The sequence below is a fragment of the Hemitrygon akajei genome, chromosome 7, assembly GCF_048418815.1.
Source record: "Hemitrygon akajei chromosome 7, sHemAka1.3, whole genome shotgun sequence".
NCBI lineage: Eukaryota > Metazoa > Chordata > Chondrichthyes > Myliobatiformes > Dasyatidae > Hemitrygon > Hemitrygon akajei.
Genome location: NC_133130.1, coordinates 26,127,122 through 26,143,358, shown reverse-complemented (window position 1 = coordinate 26,143,358; position 16,237 = coordinate 26,127,122). Strand labels below are relative to the sequence as shown.

General features: G+C 42.3%; 1 protein-coding gene across 4 annotated transcripts in view; it reads left to right on the top strand.

Annotated features, from left to right (window-relative positions):
- Nucleotides 1–4,302: 4,302 nt before the first annotated feature.
- Nucleotides 4,303–16,237, top strand: part of ltbp1 (latent transforming growth factor beta binding protein 1) — a 417,603-nt gene continuing 405,668 nt past the window's right edge. For 3 of the 4 annotated variants that reach the window (XM_073050519.1, XM_073050520.1, XM_073050518.1), the window contains exons 1-2: nucleotides 4,303–5,077; nucleotides 6,170–6,240. In XM_073050519.1, the coding sequence (XP_072906620.1) occupies nucleotides 4,632–5,077; nucleotides 6,170–6,240 (517 nt within the window). In that variant the 5' untranslated portion in view covers nucleotides 4,303–4,631. The remainder of the gene's footprint in view (nucleotides 5,078–6,169; nucleotides 6,241–16,237) is intronic. The other variant, XM_073050521.1, reaches the window with a different exon arrangement.

Sequence of the window (16,237 nt, the reverse complement as noted above, 5' to 3'; positions counted from 1 at the left end):
TATATTGAACCAGTGACGTATTGCGCTTCGGAATATACCTAGCCGATTGCCTTGCATTCTGGTTATTCTGTGGCTATGAGCAATGCTGAAAAGTATTGTTTTGTCATTTTATTATTAATTATGGCTGTGCCTGTTTTTTTCATTACTTTGAAAGCTTCAATCATGTAGCTCTCTTAATTTGTTTATTCTCTGTCTCTTTACATTTGGATTAATCATCCTGAAATTAGATAAAAATTCACACTGTACTCAGGATTACCAAGTTCAAGTTCAGTTTATTTTCCTTCAACTGTACACATATATACAGTTCCTCTGGACCGGGGTCACAATGCAGTACGTATAACTCACGTACACAACACATAAAGTAATATTACCACAAATAATAAGGAGCATTTATGACACAAGCTAAAAAGTGAACAGTATAATGCTACTGGTGCTATATACAGTACATGAAGAGATGTTGGTGGTGGCAGGAAGTTCAGTAGTCTCGCGGCCTGGGGGAAGTAACTGTCTCCTATCCTAACAGTTCTTGCCAGAATGCTACGGTACCTCCTGCCTGATGGTAGGGGGTCAAAGAGATTGTTGGACGGATGGCCAGGGATTATTGAAAATGCTAAGAGCCCTGCGTATGCATCACTCTGGATAAATATCTCTGATGGGTTGAAGAGACCCCAATGATTAGGTCAGCACTTTGAAGAGCAAAATATAAATGATGATTTGCACTCTGATCAGTAATGAGTACAACCCATAATTTGTTTTAATCACTGTATATGTTTCTTTTGAGTTTACAAGTGCTAAGGTTTTTCCTGAAGTATCAGTGCTTCATTGTGAATGTGTTATCTCACGACTATGACACACACATAAGACAGCTTCTAACAAAATGTTATTAAATTTGATGGAAAATCTGTTGTCTTCTTTGAAGTTTCTTGCTCCATAACTACTTACTTTATACAGTGCAAAATTGGATGAAAATGTGCTATACACATCATCCAAGGTATTGTTTGTTTTCATTGCATTGATTGTAGGAGGAAATCTGTCTCAGATAACGAAAGCCATGGAGTTCGATGATCACAGAATATTCCTTTTGACAGATTAGCCCGGTGTAGTCTACAACAATACAGTTGGACTTGACAACTAATTATGGACTCACTAATGTGTTGGATGCATTAGGATAATAAGTCAAAATTTAGAACAAATATCAGCCAGATTTTCTTCATTCAGATTTTATTACTGATCAATAAAAAAAGGCAAAGGTAAGAAGCACTAGGCATCAAGTAAAATCTCCAAAACTTTTTCAGACAATGAACAAAAAAATTACTTAGTTTTACTGCAGAATTATTTTTGTTTCTAAATCATTCCTTGGACTTGCCTTGCAGTCTCGCCCCCTCCATTCCTACATATTTGCTGTTCTTTTCATATTCCCAATTTTCACTGCCAACTCTCCTTTCAATAGATTTATGTTTAGGAGTTACTTCCTTGAAACACACTGCCTCTCTTCTTTCTTTAAGCTACACCTTAACACTTCCTTCTTTGATTATTTTTTGACTATCTTTTCTATTCTCTCACTATCAAACAGTGTTTGATAATGGTAAATGTGGCAAATTGAATATCTTTCATGAATGAGTTCTGATGAAATATCAATGACTTTAAGTATTACTTCTGCCTTTTCAGGCATGCTTTCAGACCTGCTAATATCTCCAGCGTTTTACAGCCATAGAGTTGTACAGCATAAAAACAGGCCCTTCAGCCTACCACATCATGCCTATCTATATTCCATTTCCTTGAAATAGTTCCATATCCCCTTATGATCTGCTTATTTTAATACCTGTGAGAAGTCTCTTAAATGTTCCTAAATTTCCAGTCTCCACTAAGTTTCTTAGCAGCTCATTCTGGATACCAACTACTCATATATGTCGATTCCCCCCCCCCCCCCCCCATTAAACCCCGTTTTGCTGTTTGTTGACTTTAGCTCAGTGTTTAACACCATCATTCCCATAAACCTGATCGATGAATTACAGATTTTGAGCCTCTGTACCTCCCCCTGCAACTGGATCCTCAACTTCCTAACCGGAAGACCACAATCTGTGCGGGTTAGAAATAACAATTTCCACCTCGCCTAGAATCAACACCGGCGCTCCACGGGGGGTGCGTGCTTAGCCCACTGCTCTACTCTCTCTACACTCATGACTGTGTCTAGGCATAAGCTCAAACACCATCTATGAATTTGCCAATGATACAACCATTGTTAGCTGAATTTCAGATGGTTATGAAAGGGGGTATCGGAGTGAGGTATACCAGTTAGTTGAGTGGTGTCGCAGCAAGAGCCTTGCACTCAACGTCGGTAAGACCAAAGAGCTGATTGTGGGCTTCAGGAAGGGTAAGAAGAGGGAACACAAACCAGCCCTCATAGAGGGATCAGAAGTGGAGAGAGTGAGCAATTTCAAGTCCTTGGGTGTCAATATCCCCGAGGACCTAACCTGGACGCAAAATATCTATGCAGCTATAAAGAAGGCAGAGCAGCGTCTTTATTTCATTAGCAGTTTAAGGAGATATCACCTAAAATATTTTAGGTACGTCACCTAAAACTCTCACAAAAGCTTACAGATGTACCATGGAGAGCGTTCGCACTGGGTGATGGGGTGGGGAGTGTGGAGTGGCTACTGCACAGTATCGCAGTAAGATGCAGAGAACTGCAGCCTCCGCTGTATCCAGGGCATCTTCAGTGAGCGGTGCCACAAAAAGGCGGAATCCAGCATTAAAAACCCCCACCACCCAGGACATGCCTGCCCCCTTTCTTATTGTTACCGTCAGGTAGGAGATACAGGAGCCTGAAGGCACACACAAAAAGATTCAGGAACAGCTTCTTCCCCTCTGCCATCTGGTTCCTAAATGGACATCGGACTATGGTTAATTGGCCACTTTAAATTGCCCCGAGTGTATAGGTGAATGGAATCCGAGAAGAATATTTCATATGGAAAATTAGCCGGAGACGGAAATTACTCTAGAATAATCGAAATATGAGAAATTGCGTCGCAAACACGAGGAAATCTGCAGATGCTGGAAATCCAAAATGCTGGAGGAATTCAGCAGGCCAGGCAGCATCTATGGCAATGAGTAAACAGTTGACATTTCGGGCGGAGACCCTTCGTCAGGACTGGAAAGGAACAGAAGGCAGGAAAATTGCTTGCTTCCTGGAAATTACAGTATTTCCCTTCCCCATCGATAAATCCCTGCCTCCTCCCCGCGCTGTCATGGTAATGTGACCTTTAAAGTGCCCCGTGTTCTCTGCTACATTTCTTTCTTGTATGGACGTCCATGACAAATTGTTTGACCCAGGAGCCACATACAATGTAGCGTTGCCTTGTTCTGCGCTAATTATCCGCAGCCTCACAAGTCGAAATGAATACTGCAGTAGCTAAGTGCCCCCCCCACCCCCCCCATCAGGGCTGGGTTCGGTTCAGTCTCTTCCTCTACCCATTTCGGAATGCCATTGATAACTTGCATGCATGTTGCGTGCTGCATCAGACAGGTCCAATAACGCAGCACAATGCTCCCCTAAGCATTGGCAGCTGTTAGGAATTTGATAGTGTTGTGCTTGTCTGTGTGTGACTGGAGTTACAAAACTACCGAAAACAAGCTGTGATATGCAAAGTTATCTTTCCTGTTCGTATTTTGCCTGGGATTTGGATTTAATTACTACAATTCATATCGTGCAAATGCGGTGGTCCTCTCGGCAACACGATGTTACAGGATACAGCCTTAATTTAATTGTAGAAAAAGGACTTGCATCCAGAGTTATTACATGTAGGTTAAATACACCGGATTGAAGTGCAGAAATGGGTATTTTTTTCAAGATGCGACAACGCGCACTTTTTCACACGAGTTACCTCGCACTGGCCCTCGATAAATATTGTGCACTGGAATGAGCTGTAATCCAAGAGGCGCAGGTTGTTTTTATTTATATATATATATATATACACACACACATAAACTGTTGCTGCTGTTTCTTGCCGGACGTAAAGGCATGGACCATACCGCAGTATGTAAGAGCTTGTGGGAAACGCTCACCGACCTCAGCGGGTGCGGGGGAGCCGGGAGCCCACACTCCTTTCCCCGAGCTATTCCAACTCCCACTGTGCTAATGTGCCGTGCGTGTTTTCCTGCCTGCAATTCTGCGGGAAAAGGGCAGTTCCAGTCCCAAATCCTCTTTGTGCTTGACGTCATGTCTGCCTGAGATTGGACGGCGAAACTGTGACTCCAACCCCCTCCCTAAAAAAAACTTTTTAAAATACTTTCAGTCTGTTCAAACTAAAATATTTTACAACCATCGCGATACCATCTGACATCTGCTGCCGTGTGTCTTTCTCCCTTATTTATTTATTTGCGCTCTCTTAGCTTTAGTTTTTTTAAAAGAATTGTAAAGGTATCTGTTCTTGGAGACTTTTGGCAGCCAGGGTTTTAAGCTTTATATATAGAAAAAATAATATATTTATAACGAGACGCCTTAGGGATTTGCCGAACAAGGAGAGCAGGGTAGTGTGTTTCAAGCGAGCACAGAAGTAATACTGAGTGGAGTCGAGTTTCTTTAAACAGCAGCTTCCCCCCTCCCTATAAGCCCCCTCCCCGAGATCGACATGGAGTGGATGAGGTACAGTGTATTACTGTGGCTGGTGTCTGTTTTCGAACCGCACCATGCCTGGGCTGACAAGAGGACCCTGAGGAGGATCACGTATGTGCTTCAGCCGGCCAAATCTCCGCTCGACGGCAGGGCAAGTGGCAGCAGCATCGGGCGGACCAGCGTCTCCTCCTTCGGCGCCAGGCACGGCTCTTCCTCCTCCTCTTACACCGTGCGGACGCAGGGCTCGGCTCCCGTGCTGCAGGTGAAGACGAGCTACAGGAGGACGTCGCCTCAGGTCAGGACCCGGCGAATGGGCAAGGCGACCCCACATGTCCAGCAGCAACAGCAGCAGCCTCTCGTCCACTATCCCTCTCAACAGTTTTACCAGCAGCACCACTCCAAGCCACTCCAACAACAGCCCGTCAGGCACCCCATGCAATACCAAAAACAACAGCTTAACGGGTAAGGAGACCTCCCTTGACTCTATCCTTACTATACATGTTTGACTTGTGTCAAAAGTATCACTAAACCCAAGCCTTTGGTCATAGAACTCTCTCACTCAGTTTCGCCAACTGATATTTAATAACTGTGTCCCGCCATCCCTCAGACAGATCAGAACAGCTTTCACAATGATTCATTTTACGCCCTTAACCCAGTGTTAAATGTTCTGGGCGAAAGTGCCCTCCAAGTGGCAAGGCAATAAGTATAATTACAGAACGAAGTTTCAGGAAAATCCGACATCTCACAGTTAAGATCCCGAGAGTTTCGCCGAGTCCCAGATTGTTTCCTTCCTGTGACATACAACAAGTTGCACCTTTAACTCGTGCCCTCAGCACGGGTGCGGAGCCCGGCTCTGCCTGGGAAATATCTGCTCACGTGCTCCGCAGAAACATCTGAAGCGTGTGTCGAATTTTCAAAGCAGATTGCCTGCACCCCGGCACCGAGGCAGCTAAATTGTTATTGTTGTGATTGTTTTTTTTTGGGTAAGGAACGGAACAAGTTGCATTTCTGTGAAGTTAGGTTCAATTAGACGCAGAACCACCGTGACCCTGGGATTTGTTATTGCCACTCATGACGCTAGAAATATTCCATTGGGAATCCTGAACTGGGACTTTACATTCGTGAGCAATCGAGAATTTTTACTCCAGTTTTTTTTTTGTTAAGTGTAATTGTTGGTCTCAACTGTTTGATGTTCAGAATCTTGACCTTGTGAACTCTGACATTGACAAAGTTGATTCTAATAATTTTGGCTTTGCAATTTTTGACCTCGTGGTTTTAGCGACTAAAAACGTGGGACTAAGGTTCTGTTCTTGATAGTGCATGGAAATAATGCACCTTGCATATTCTGTACAACTATACCGAGTAACATCTTGCATCTTTTGGAGACCTCTTAAAATAATCAGCTGTCAGACACTGACACCAAGCTAACATTGAGTCTCAATGAAGGTCTTTCTTTTGCAGGACAGTAGAGTTGCCAGTCGGATTACTATAAGATAAACATTGCATTAGTTGGTATCTGGGTCTTCTGATTAATCTGACACTTGTGGTTTGCAGGGTTAATGTGTGCGGCGGTCAGTGCTGTCACGGGTGGGCTCAAGTTCCTGGCTCCCAAAGATGCACCAAACGTAAGTTACCTCAGTCCGATATCTTGTCTTCCTGCCAAGTTATGATTTATTTAGAAGTTTGAACTATTGCGAGTGTTGGAGGAAGGAAATAACACAGTTCACATTGTCATCTGTAATGAAACAAACACTCACTCCATTAGCACTATGAAACGGCCAGATCCGAGTCTGTATCTCCATTTGTAATGCCATTCATTGAAGAAGCTACATCTCCATCTGTGAAACCCAAACTCCATATCTTCATCAATGCTGACAGGCCCTTGACTCCTTATCTCTGGCTGGAGCAAGTCCATAGACCCCACAAAGTTGCTGCTGCGGTTGATAGGGTAGTTAAGAAGGCCTATGGTATGTTGACCTTCTTTAGTTTGGGCAAACAAGAGAAAATCTCCAGGTGCTGGAAAGCCTAGCAACACACACAAAATGCTGGAGGAACTCAACAGCATCCAGTAGAAGAGTACGGTCAACGTTTCGGGCCGAAGCTCTTCCGCAGGACAATTCAGTTCAAGACCGATAATGTTATATTGCAGCTCTGCAAAACTCTGACCAGACCACGCATATTTTGCTCAGTTCTGGTCACCTCATTATAGAAAGGATGTGGAAGCTTTAGAGAGGGTGAGAAGGAGATTTACCAGGACTGCAAAACATGTCTTATAAAGAAAGTTTGAACACAGAGGCTTTTCTCTTTGGAGTGAAGGAGGATGAGTGGTGACTTGATAAAGATGTATTAAGAGAGGCATCGTTACAGTAGCCAGCCAGTACCTTTTTCCCAGGGCAGAAATATCCAGTTTCAGAGGATGTCCACTTAAGGGGTGAGTGGAGGAAAGTTTAGGGAAGATGTCAAGGTTAAGTTTTTTTTTACACAGAGTGTTAGGTGCCCGCAATGCACTCCTCGGGCTGGTGGTAGAACCTGGTCCAATGGGGACATATAAGAGACTCTGAGATAGGCATAAGGATGGGAGAAAAGTGGAAGGTTATGGACAGTGTAGGACGGAAAGGTTAGAGTGATCGTGGAGTAGGTTATAAGGGTTCACACTGTTATATTCTCTGTCCTTTGTTGCTATCAGATGCAGACTCCATATCTCTGTCTGTAGCCATGTCAGACTTTGACTCCATACTTCCACCCATAGCTGTCCATATCTAGGACCCACTAGAGCCCTGTGTCCAACACTGGTCCTGCAAGACCCCCAGCGTACCCACTGATACTGCATGTTCGTTCTCCAGGCAGACGTTGCTGGCTACCTACAGCACTGTCGGACCCAGTCCCCACGTCTCCATCTATAACACTGTCACACTCAGATTGCACATTTCCTTCGGCAGCCCGGGCACATCTAGACCCCGCATCCCCGTCCGCAACACTGCTAAACATGTCTCTGTCTGTGACAGATTTTTGACTCGGACCCCATGTCCTGGTAACACACAGGCCCAGACAGCATCCCTCTGTCTACAGCACTATCAGACCCACATTGCATATGTGACTCTGTATCCCCCGCCTGTAACACTGTCACACTCACATTCACTATCCGCGTCTGTAACAATGTCAGAGCTAGACTTCTCTGCCCAGTCTGTAACAGTGCCAGATCTGGAAAGTGTATTGGTGTCCATTGTACTTTGACTAGTGGTTCCCAACTTTTTGTATGGCATGGACCCATACCATTAACCCAGGGTCCATGGGCCCCAGGTTGGGATCCCCTGACGTATGTGTCACATTTGTCACTTTTTGGACTCAGACTCCATATTTCCATCAAAGTTCACCTCTCTATCTGTAACACTGTTGGACACGAATACCATATCTCCAATGATGACATGTCAGACCTAGATCATCGTCCACTATCGGACCCAGACTCCATAACACCCCCACTGGTACCACGTTACGATGCTGACTCCGTACTATGAAAAGTGACACTAGCAGACTGAGACTCTGTGTCGTGCCTGCAATCTGTATCTGCACGTCAGGCACAGACTCAGCATCCCCATCTGAAACACCGACAAGAGCTCAGCTCTTTCACGACCGTTGTGCGACACACTGGCAGTTGCGTTCCTAGAAAACAACTCGTCCTGCGATTTTCCATAACTTGAAGCCACGTCACAAAACGAGAGATGAAACATAAATATGTTTATTTCCTTTGTTTTGGCGTAAATTCTGTAGTAGTTGGTTTTATTCAATATTTCCAGATTCTGGGTGGTGATTTGGGAATTCTGGAAGGGCACTTTCTGTTAACCAAATAGTCAAAATGAAGGGTCACCATCAATTAATATAGCACCTAGATTCCATATTCCTGTTTCTAACATCTTTGAATTGTCTTTTTTGTTGTCTCTGTAAGTGTCACTCCCGATGAAATACAGTCAGATCCAGACACCTTGTTGCCTTAACTTTCGCAGTGGCACACTTTCATCTCTCTATCCGATCTCTGCATGGCGCACGTAGTTCTGAGTGTGTGCCCTGAGGTGCGAGTTTTAGCTTGGTTTCATAGAGATGCTCCCGGCAATCTGGATCCTGGCAATTAATTGCCTTAATGTAGTATTACTTAATCATATTATGCAATGTTCTACAATTTATGATTGAAGGGAGAAAAAAAATATCCTGCGGGCTTGGGTGGGAAAGGTTGGGTTTTGCCTCAGTGTCTGAATCATGTGTTTCCTGGGAAAGAGGCCTTGGGTGCAGGTGGGCGGCAGCTGTGGTTACAGCTGCAGTTCGCTCAGCCCCCTGCATGTGAATTAGCAGCACTTGCAAAGAGTGTAGTTTCATGGATTAGTGGAAGCAACAGTAAAATAAAATGCTCTTAAACCCTCGAGTAGGCCAGGATGTGTGACTTTATTGATAATTTCTTTCATATCCTAAGCCAGGAGAACACATCCATAAAGGTTTTATTTGCTGTTCTGTCTTAAGAACTGAATTCATTTCCATATCTTGATATCACAGATTTATTTTTTTTCTCTGTTCTGGTTGTCCTGTTGTAAAGTTCTGACTCTCACAATGGTAACGATCAACTGGTACTGGATCTTGGTGGGGTAAGTTTCACCTCAGCGCTCACGAGGACAAGCTGACAACATTGTGCTTTAAAGCACAGCCAGTTTTACTCTGTCTTGAAGTCTCTCTGGAGTAGGTGTAAAACTAGCAGGCCTCCTGATCTGGTGGGTTCCACTCCATGGGTGAATAATGTGCAATTCTGGTCCGCTTACTGAAGTCACAGCCTGTTTTGCAGAGGGGTTGTTACCGTTGTTCAGGATGTTGCCTGCTGAGTCACCGTGTTTACCATCAGCTATGCAAAGGCAGTGCAGTCCGGGAAAGGCTGGTGCTGATGTGTAACGGTGTTAGTTTCCACTTGGTGACGTGCATTTCAGGAGACTGTGGGAGGCGATCCTTGTGATTCCCTGTCAACCAGCATTGAAGGATGGAATACTGTGTGGAGTTAAACTGTATCTCAGTGCCTTTGAAGCTCATGGTTTTATTACAAATAAAAAAAATTGTATACAGTGATTTAGCCCAAGGAAGCTGAATTAATAAGATGAATTAAGCATAGTGGATTAGAGGACATTACAGTAAAATCAATAACTTCCGCACATTAGACTAATGATTGTGTAATTCTCTTACTTCACTGTATGTAAAATATTGCATTATATCATGAATAGCATGGAAATATATTAAATACTGTACTTGGGCTCGCTCTCCTGCATCCTCCCTGTCTCTGTGAAACTTTCTTTGTGTCTTTAATCTCTGTTACACTTGTTTTTGTCTGTGCTTCCGTCTCATTCACGCACATGTGTGTATCCCACATAGTCTAACAGGATTTTTATAATCACTTGGGCCTTTTCTCAACCAGTCTATCATCTACACTTGACTTTAGGTTCCATTAACTTCATTCAGTATTGCAATTTGCTGGAATGACTAAGACTTAGCTGGTGGTATCCTAGGGAAGGCAATGAAATTTGTTTTGGCTGAGGGTACTATCATGTAATTCTAGTGTTACAAGTCTCTGAAATTTCTGTTTTATGAATGCAGCACACTTTTCATTAGAAAAATACAGATGACTCACAATAAAGAATGAAATGGAAACATCTAAATGTTTGCTAGCTGTATTTCCTTAAAATATATTGTTTTAAACTGCTGTAATTTCGAAAGCACATCATAAAACAGGTAGAGAAAAAGTATTTAAAAACATTAAGATTAATAGATGGAAATCTTGTTTTGCATGTTTTGGAAATTTATACTGGGAATAAACAGGAATATGTCTTAGGACAGAGTTGCACAGGTAGATGAATTTGAGGTTACCACTAGATGGCAGTCTTGGTGAGTTGTTTGGGATAATGCACGATCCATCACCATCACACACTTTTGAGTTGCTGTGTATTTAATTGCAAAGAACTGAGATAGAAATGTAAAGCATTATGTCTAAATGGCCCAGACCTAGGACAATACAGGAATAAAAGCGGTATTCCTTACGTCAGGCTGAAAAGCTGCTGATAATGACTCTATTTGTCTTTCAGAGCCATTGCAACTTTGGCTAGGTATGAGTACAGCACAACATGCTAAACTCATTTATATGTTCATTTTTATGCTGTTGTTTAAAACACCTTTAAAATTAAGCTTCAATAATTATTGACTGAGACTTGGGGGGGGGGGGGGGGCCTTTCTTCTACAGCACAAACCAGCCATTGCACCTAAAACTTAACAAGTTTTGCCTAATTTGGACTTTAAGCATTCAAAGCAGTTTACATTGGCTGAAACAGACAGATAATGTACAGAGTAGGCATGCTTTTTGAGTGACATCATCTTTCATGTTTGTTTTTCTGATATAACATTACATTTCCAGAACTAGTGGGCATAGCCTCAAGATTGAGGGGCAACCTTTAAGAACAGAAGTAAGGAAGAATTTTTTTTTAAGCCAAAGAGTGCTGAATCTGTGGAATGCTGTGCCAAAGACTGCAGTGGAGACCAGATCTGTGGGTATATTTAAAGCAGAAGTTGATAGATCCCTGATTGGTCATGGCATCGAGTGCTATGGTGAGAGAGCTGGTGTATGGGGTTGAATGGGATCCAGGATCAGCCATGATAAAATGGCACAGCAGACTCGATGGGCTGAATGGCCTAATTTTGCTCCTCTGTCTTATGGTCTTATCTCGAGTATTCTGCAAATTACAGATGAAGGCAAATTGTCAGTATTGGTTGAGTACGCCTTATCTGAAATTCCAAAATTCAAAAACCTCCAAAACCCAAATTATTTTGAGCACTGATAGGACATTACAAATAGAAAATTCCACGAAGTGCTGGGAAGGTTCCCAGGCAAAGTGCAGGTCTCTGTGCACTACAGACATTTCTGAGAAATAACCTTACCTACGTAATGAACGGAAGTTCATGAAAAATTAAAAAACATTGCATAAAGCAAAAAATGAAGACCTCGATCGTGTATTGAAAGAGTGGATTCATCAGTGTCGGAGTGAACACGTATTGTTTAACGATACTCTGACCACGAGGGAAGCAAAGATTTATCAGAACAAACTGAAAATTAAAGATGATTGCGAATACTGAACAAGACGGTCACAGAAATTTAAGAAAGGCATTAAAGTTTCAAAGATTTGTGCTGATAAAATCTCTGTTGATCACAAATCAGCAGAGAAATTCATTGATGAGTATGCCAAGATCATCGCTGATGAGAACCTAGCTGCTGAATGGCTGCATCAGTACATACTCTATGTGTGAGGAACAAGTGTAAGACAAAGGCTGCTTACTGGTAGTCAGTGAACCCAAGCTATCTCATTATATGTTCCAAAACCTGGAAAACATTCAATCTCCGAAACACTCCCAGCCCCAAGCATTTCGGAAAAGGGGCACTTAACCTGTATTAGCAAACATGTCTCTAAGACAATGGTATATATATTTTTGCTTGACTTTAAGTTGAAGCTTATGAGTTTAAGTTATTCATATACATTTTTAGGAAACGATATCATTATTGGGGTATATGCATTGATAGTAAGGCTGGAATTTATCAACCATTCTTTACTGCCTTCCTGATGAGTTAGTTGGCTTTGTGAACCCATGCAGTGGAAGTACTCTCGCGGTGTTGCTTGTGTAGGGTTTTGCAATTGATTGGAATTTTGCAATTCCATTCTTATTATAAACTTGCAGAAGTAACAACATAAAGATCTTGCACTTGCATCCTGACTTTGATGTCATCATGACTTCACAGCCAATAAATTGCTTTTGTAAAGTGGGAATTGATCAGTCAATTTATGTGCAATAACTTCCTCCACATGGTAGAGTGATAATGACCAGATCATCCATTTTAGCAGGGTTTCTCAACCAGAGATTGTGATAGCAAGAAAACAGACATTTTTTTTTTGAACTTGGCGCGATGCGTGATGCTGGCGCTTGCAGAGGTGGGCGGTGACCGAGCAGCCCCATTAGCGATCTTTTTAGAGGTCTTTCAGCCCAGTATGGCTGAGAGACCGAGGCCCGAGTTTATTTGGTTGAGTCCATTCTCACTTCTTGACACGAGATAGGGGAGGCTGTTGAGCTCTGTACGGAGGACGGTAGGCTGAAGAGGAGCGTGAAGTGCGTTTTCCGAGCATTGAATGGACTTGCCCAACTTAGGCTGTGACATCCAGTAAAAAGTTCTGGATGATGCTACAAAAATGGTTAACTTTATTAAACAAAGACCAGTTCACTTGAGAATGTTTAACAAACTGTGTAAAAACCTGGACAAACAGCATTACAATCTCCTCCTACATTCAGAAATCTGGTGGCTTAGCAGAGGAAGAGTTCTTAATGTGGTGTTCAAGCTGAAAGGTGAATTGCAGGAGTACAGTTGGTCCTCCTTATCCGTGGGGGATTGGTTCCGAGACCCCCCACGGATACCAAAAAATGCAGATGCTCAAGTCCCTTATTTAACCTGGCTCAGTGCAGTTGTCTTTAGGACCCAGCGGAACCCCGGACTTTATTTAACATGTTCAGTGTGGTGGGCATTAGGACCCAGTGGAGCAGCTCTGAATCCACGATGTTTCTGTTCACGAAAATAATCACAATCACAATTGAAAATAAGGTGGAAGTAATAAAGTGATCAGAAAGAAGTGAAACACCATCGGTCACTGGAAAAGCATTAGGCTATAGTCGGTCAACGATCGGAACAATTTTAATGGAGCATGTGAAAGGCCCTGCCCCGATGAAAGCTACAATTATTACTAAGCAACACAGTGGTTTAATTATTGAAATACATATGTTTCTTAAGTGTTTTATATGCATAGAAAGGTAAAATATGTACTATATACTAAGAAAAGCATTTGACTAACTGATGCTAAATAATACCGGATGTACCTGTTCCAACTTCAAATCCGACTTAAAGACGGACTCAGGAATGGAACTCGTTCATAACCCGGGGACTGCCTGTACTTTTAAGTCATTTCTAGATTACTTAAAATACCTAATACAATGTAAATGATATGTAAATAGTTGTTATACTGTATTGTTTAGGGAATAATGACAAGAAAAAATAGTCTGTACATGCTCAAACAATGAGTGCTGCAGAGAGAACTTCCGGGTTTTCCCGATCCGCGGTTGGTTGAATCCGCGCATGTGGAATCTGTGGATAAGGAGGGCCGACTGTACTTTCAAGAAAATAGTAGGCCAGATTTTGCAGAGTGCTTTGAAGATGAAGAATGGCTGCAGAAACTAGCCGACTTAGCAGACACTTTTCATCATATGAACCAGTTGTCTGCAAGGCTCAGGAGAAAGTGTTTTGACTGTAAGTGACAAGATTCTTGGATTTAAAAGGACACCGTGTCTTTGGAAAAATAATGTTGTAAAAGGAAATCTTGAATTGTTTCCACTGCTGCTTGGGCTTGAGGATAAGGGAGGATCAGAAAGTCTTGAGTCTTATTGAAAACCACCTGGCAGAAGTGCTGAACAAAATTGAACAGTATTTTTCCTCCCTTTCAACCCAAGTGTATGACTGGGTGAGGGACCCTTGCTCAATCTTCTGCTCAGCCTGAGAACTTAACTTTGAGAGAAGAGAACTTTGTGAGCTGCACTCTGATCGTGCACACACGATGAGATTTACTGACCTGTCCCTGGACAAGTTCTGGAAGTCTGTGTAAGAAGAGTATCCTGCCATTCATAGGAAAACAATGAACATTCTGCTGCAGTTTTCAACTTCTTGCGTGTGTGACCAAGCCTTATAACAAGCATCAAGAGCAGTGCTTAGAATGATATTGTTCATAAGTCTATATTACCATTTCAAAGTATAAATCTGAAGCCCTCTATTTACTGACTCTTTGCTTAAACTAGCATTAATTGTTTAACAATTAATATCCAAATTAAAGATACAGTTGAAATAAATTATCTGCAGAAGTAGCTGAATTCATTAAAGGTAAGTGCAGTGTTCAGTGTCCAGTCCAGTTTTTCATTCAGAAGTTTATATAGATTCAAGTGGAGAATCTGGTAACTGATCACATATCATTCTCCCTAAAGTCCCCTGATATGATTTTGCCAATAATAGTAAATAAAGATTTTTTGCATCATGATTTTACATTGTCTGGCATATTTCACTATCATTCTGGTGTCTAATCTGGAATGAGTATAAACATTCATAGTTTGGAACAGCGACAGTCTTTAGATTTAAAAATTCAAATGTCAAAGTTTATTAATTCTTAATCCCACATGCACAATATTATCCACACAGCTCCTGAATCATTTATGTCTTGCTTACCGATAGACTCTGGCTCTGATTCTAAACGCCTGCTCTCTTTAAACTTACCCTCGCCCACAACTCTGGCACCTGTGACCCAGTTGACACATCTGCTTGCTCAGCTACACTGGCTCTCAGTTACATTGTCCCTTATTTTAAAATGTTTGCTGTTGTTTTGGAATCTTTTTCTTTTTGTCTCAGAAGTCCCAATCTCTGTAAACTCCTCCACCTCTATAATCCACCTGTCCTGCCCTAATTCAGGGCTTTTGATAGTCCCCAAATTTTAGTGCTCAGCATTGGCAGTTGTGCCTTCAGTGGACACTGCCCAGTTGTGGATTCTGCCTTTTACCTGCTTCCTCCTGTTTGACAATCATTGAAACTGTCTTTTTTGTAATCTTTTGATTGAGCGCTTCAATATCTCCTTAGGTGCCAGTTGAGTTTATTCGATTGTGTACCTTTGAAGTACCTTGAGTGTTTTTTGCATTAAAGATGCAAGGTTAATTTTCTTACTGAAAACAACCATTAACAACTGCTAGAGATGTCTGTCAATGTCCCTGCTGCCTGTGCTGTCATGTACAGTAGTGTACAAAAGTCTTAGGCACCTATTTATAGCGAGGTTGCCTAAGTACTGCAGTAATTGTGTGACGCTGCTGTAAAAAAAAGCAAACTTCGTGATATATGTGAGTGATAAACCTGATTCTGATACGGGTCTCTATCGTGGACTGAGAGGGGAAGCGTGGTTGGGAAAAGGGGAAGGGAGAAGGGGGAGAGTGGGAAGCTCCAGGTGACCTTGCTTGGTGTCTCACGCCACTCCTTCTCTGCCGCCTGCCCCATAGCACTCTAGCCTCGCCATCCGCAACATCCTTCGCTCCTGCCAGCTTTACAAACTCTCTCTTAGCTCCACGTTGACAAATACATTATGTATCCCAGAGAAGCTCTTAAAATCATCGCTGGCGAGATAAATGAAAGGCATATTGTTGAGAGAGACATTAGATCATTGGCAAAAGAGCCAGATGGGAGATGATAAGAATTTGTTTTACACCAGCGAGTTGAAATGATCTGGAATCCTGAAAGGGTGGTGGAAAACAGAATCAATAGGAACACCCAAATGAAAAAGAACATAAATACTTGGAAGTTTCCATAGCTACGGGGTAAGGTTGGGGAGTGGATGAATAGCACTTTCAAGCACTGGCACAACCATGATGCATCAAATGTGCCTTTGTGTAGCTCTGTGATTCTGTGTTGAAGATTTAGATCAAAAGGGTGGGTCTTATTACTTTGGCCTTCAGCTAAATAAAATAGTAAATTATTGTCACATTTTA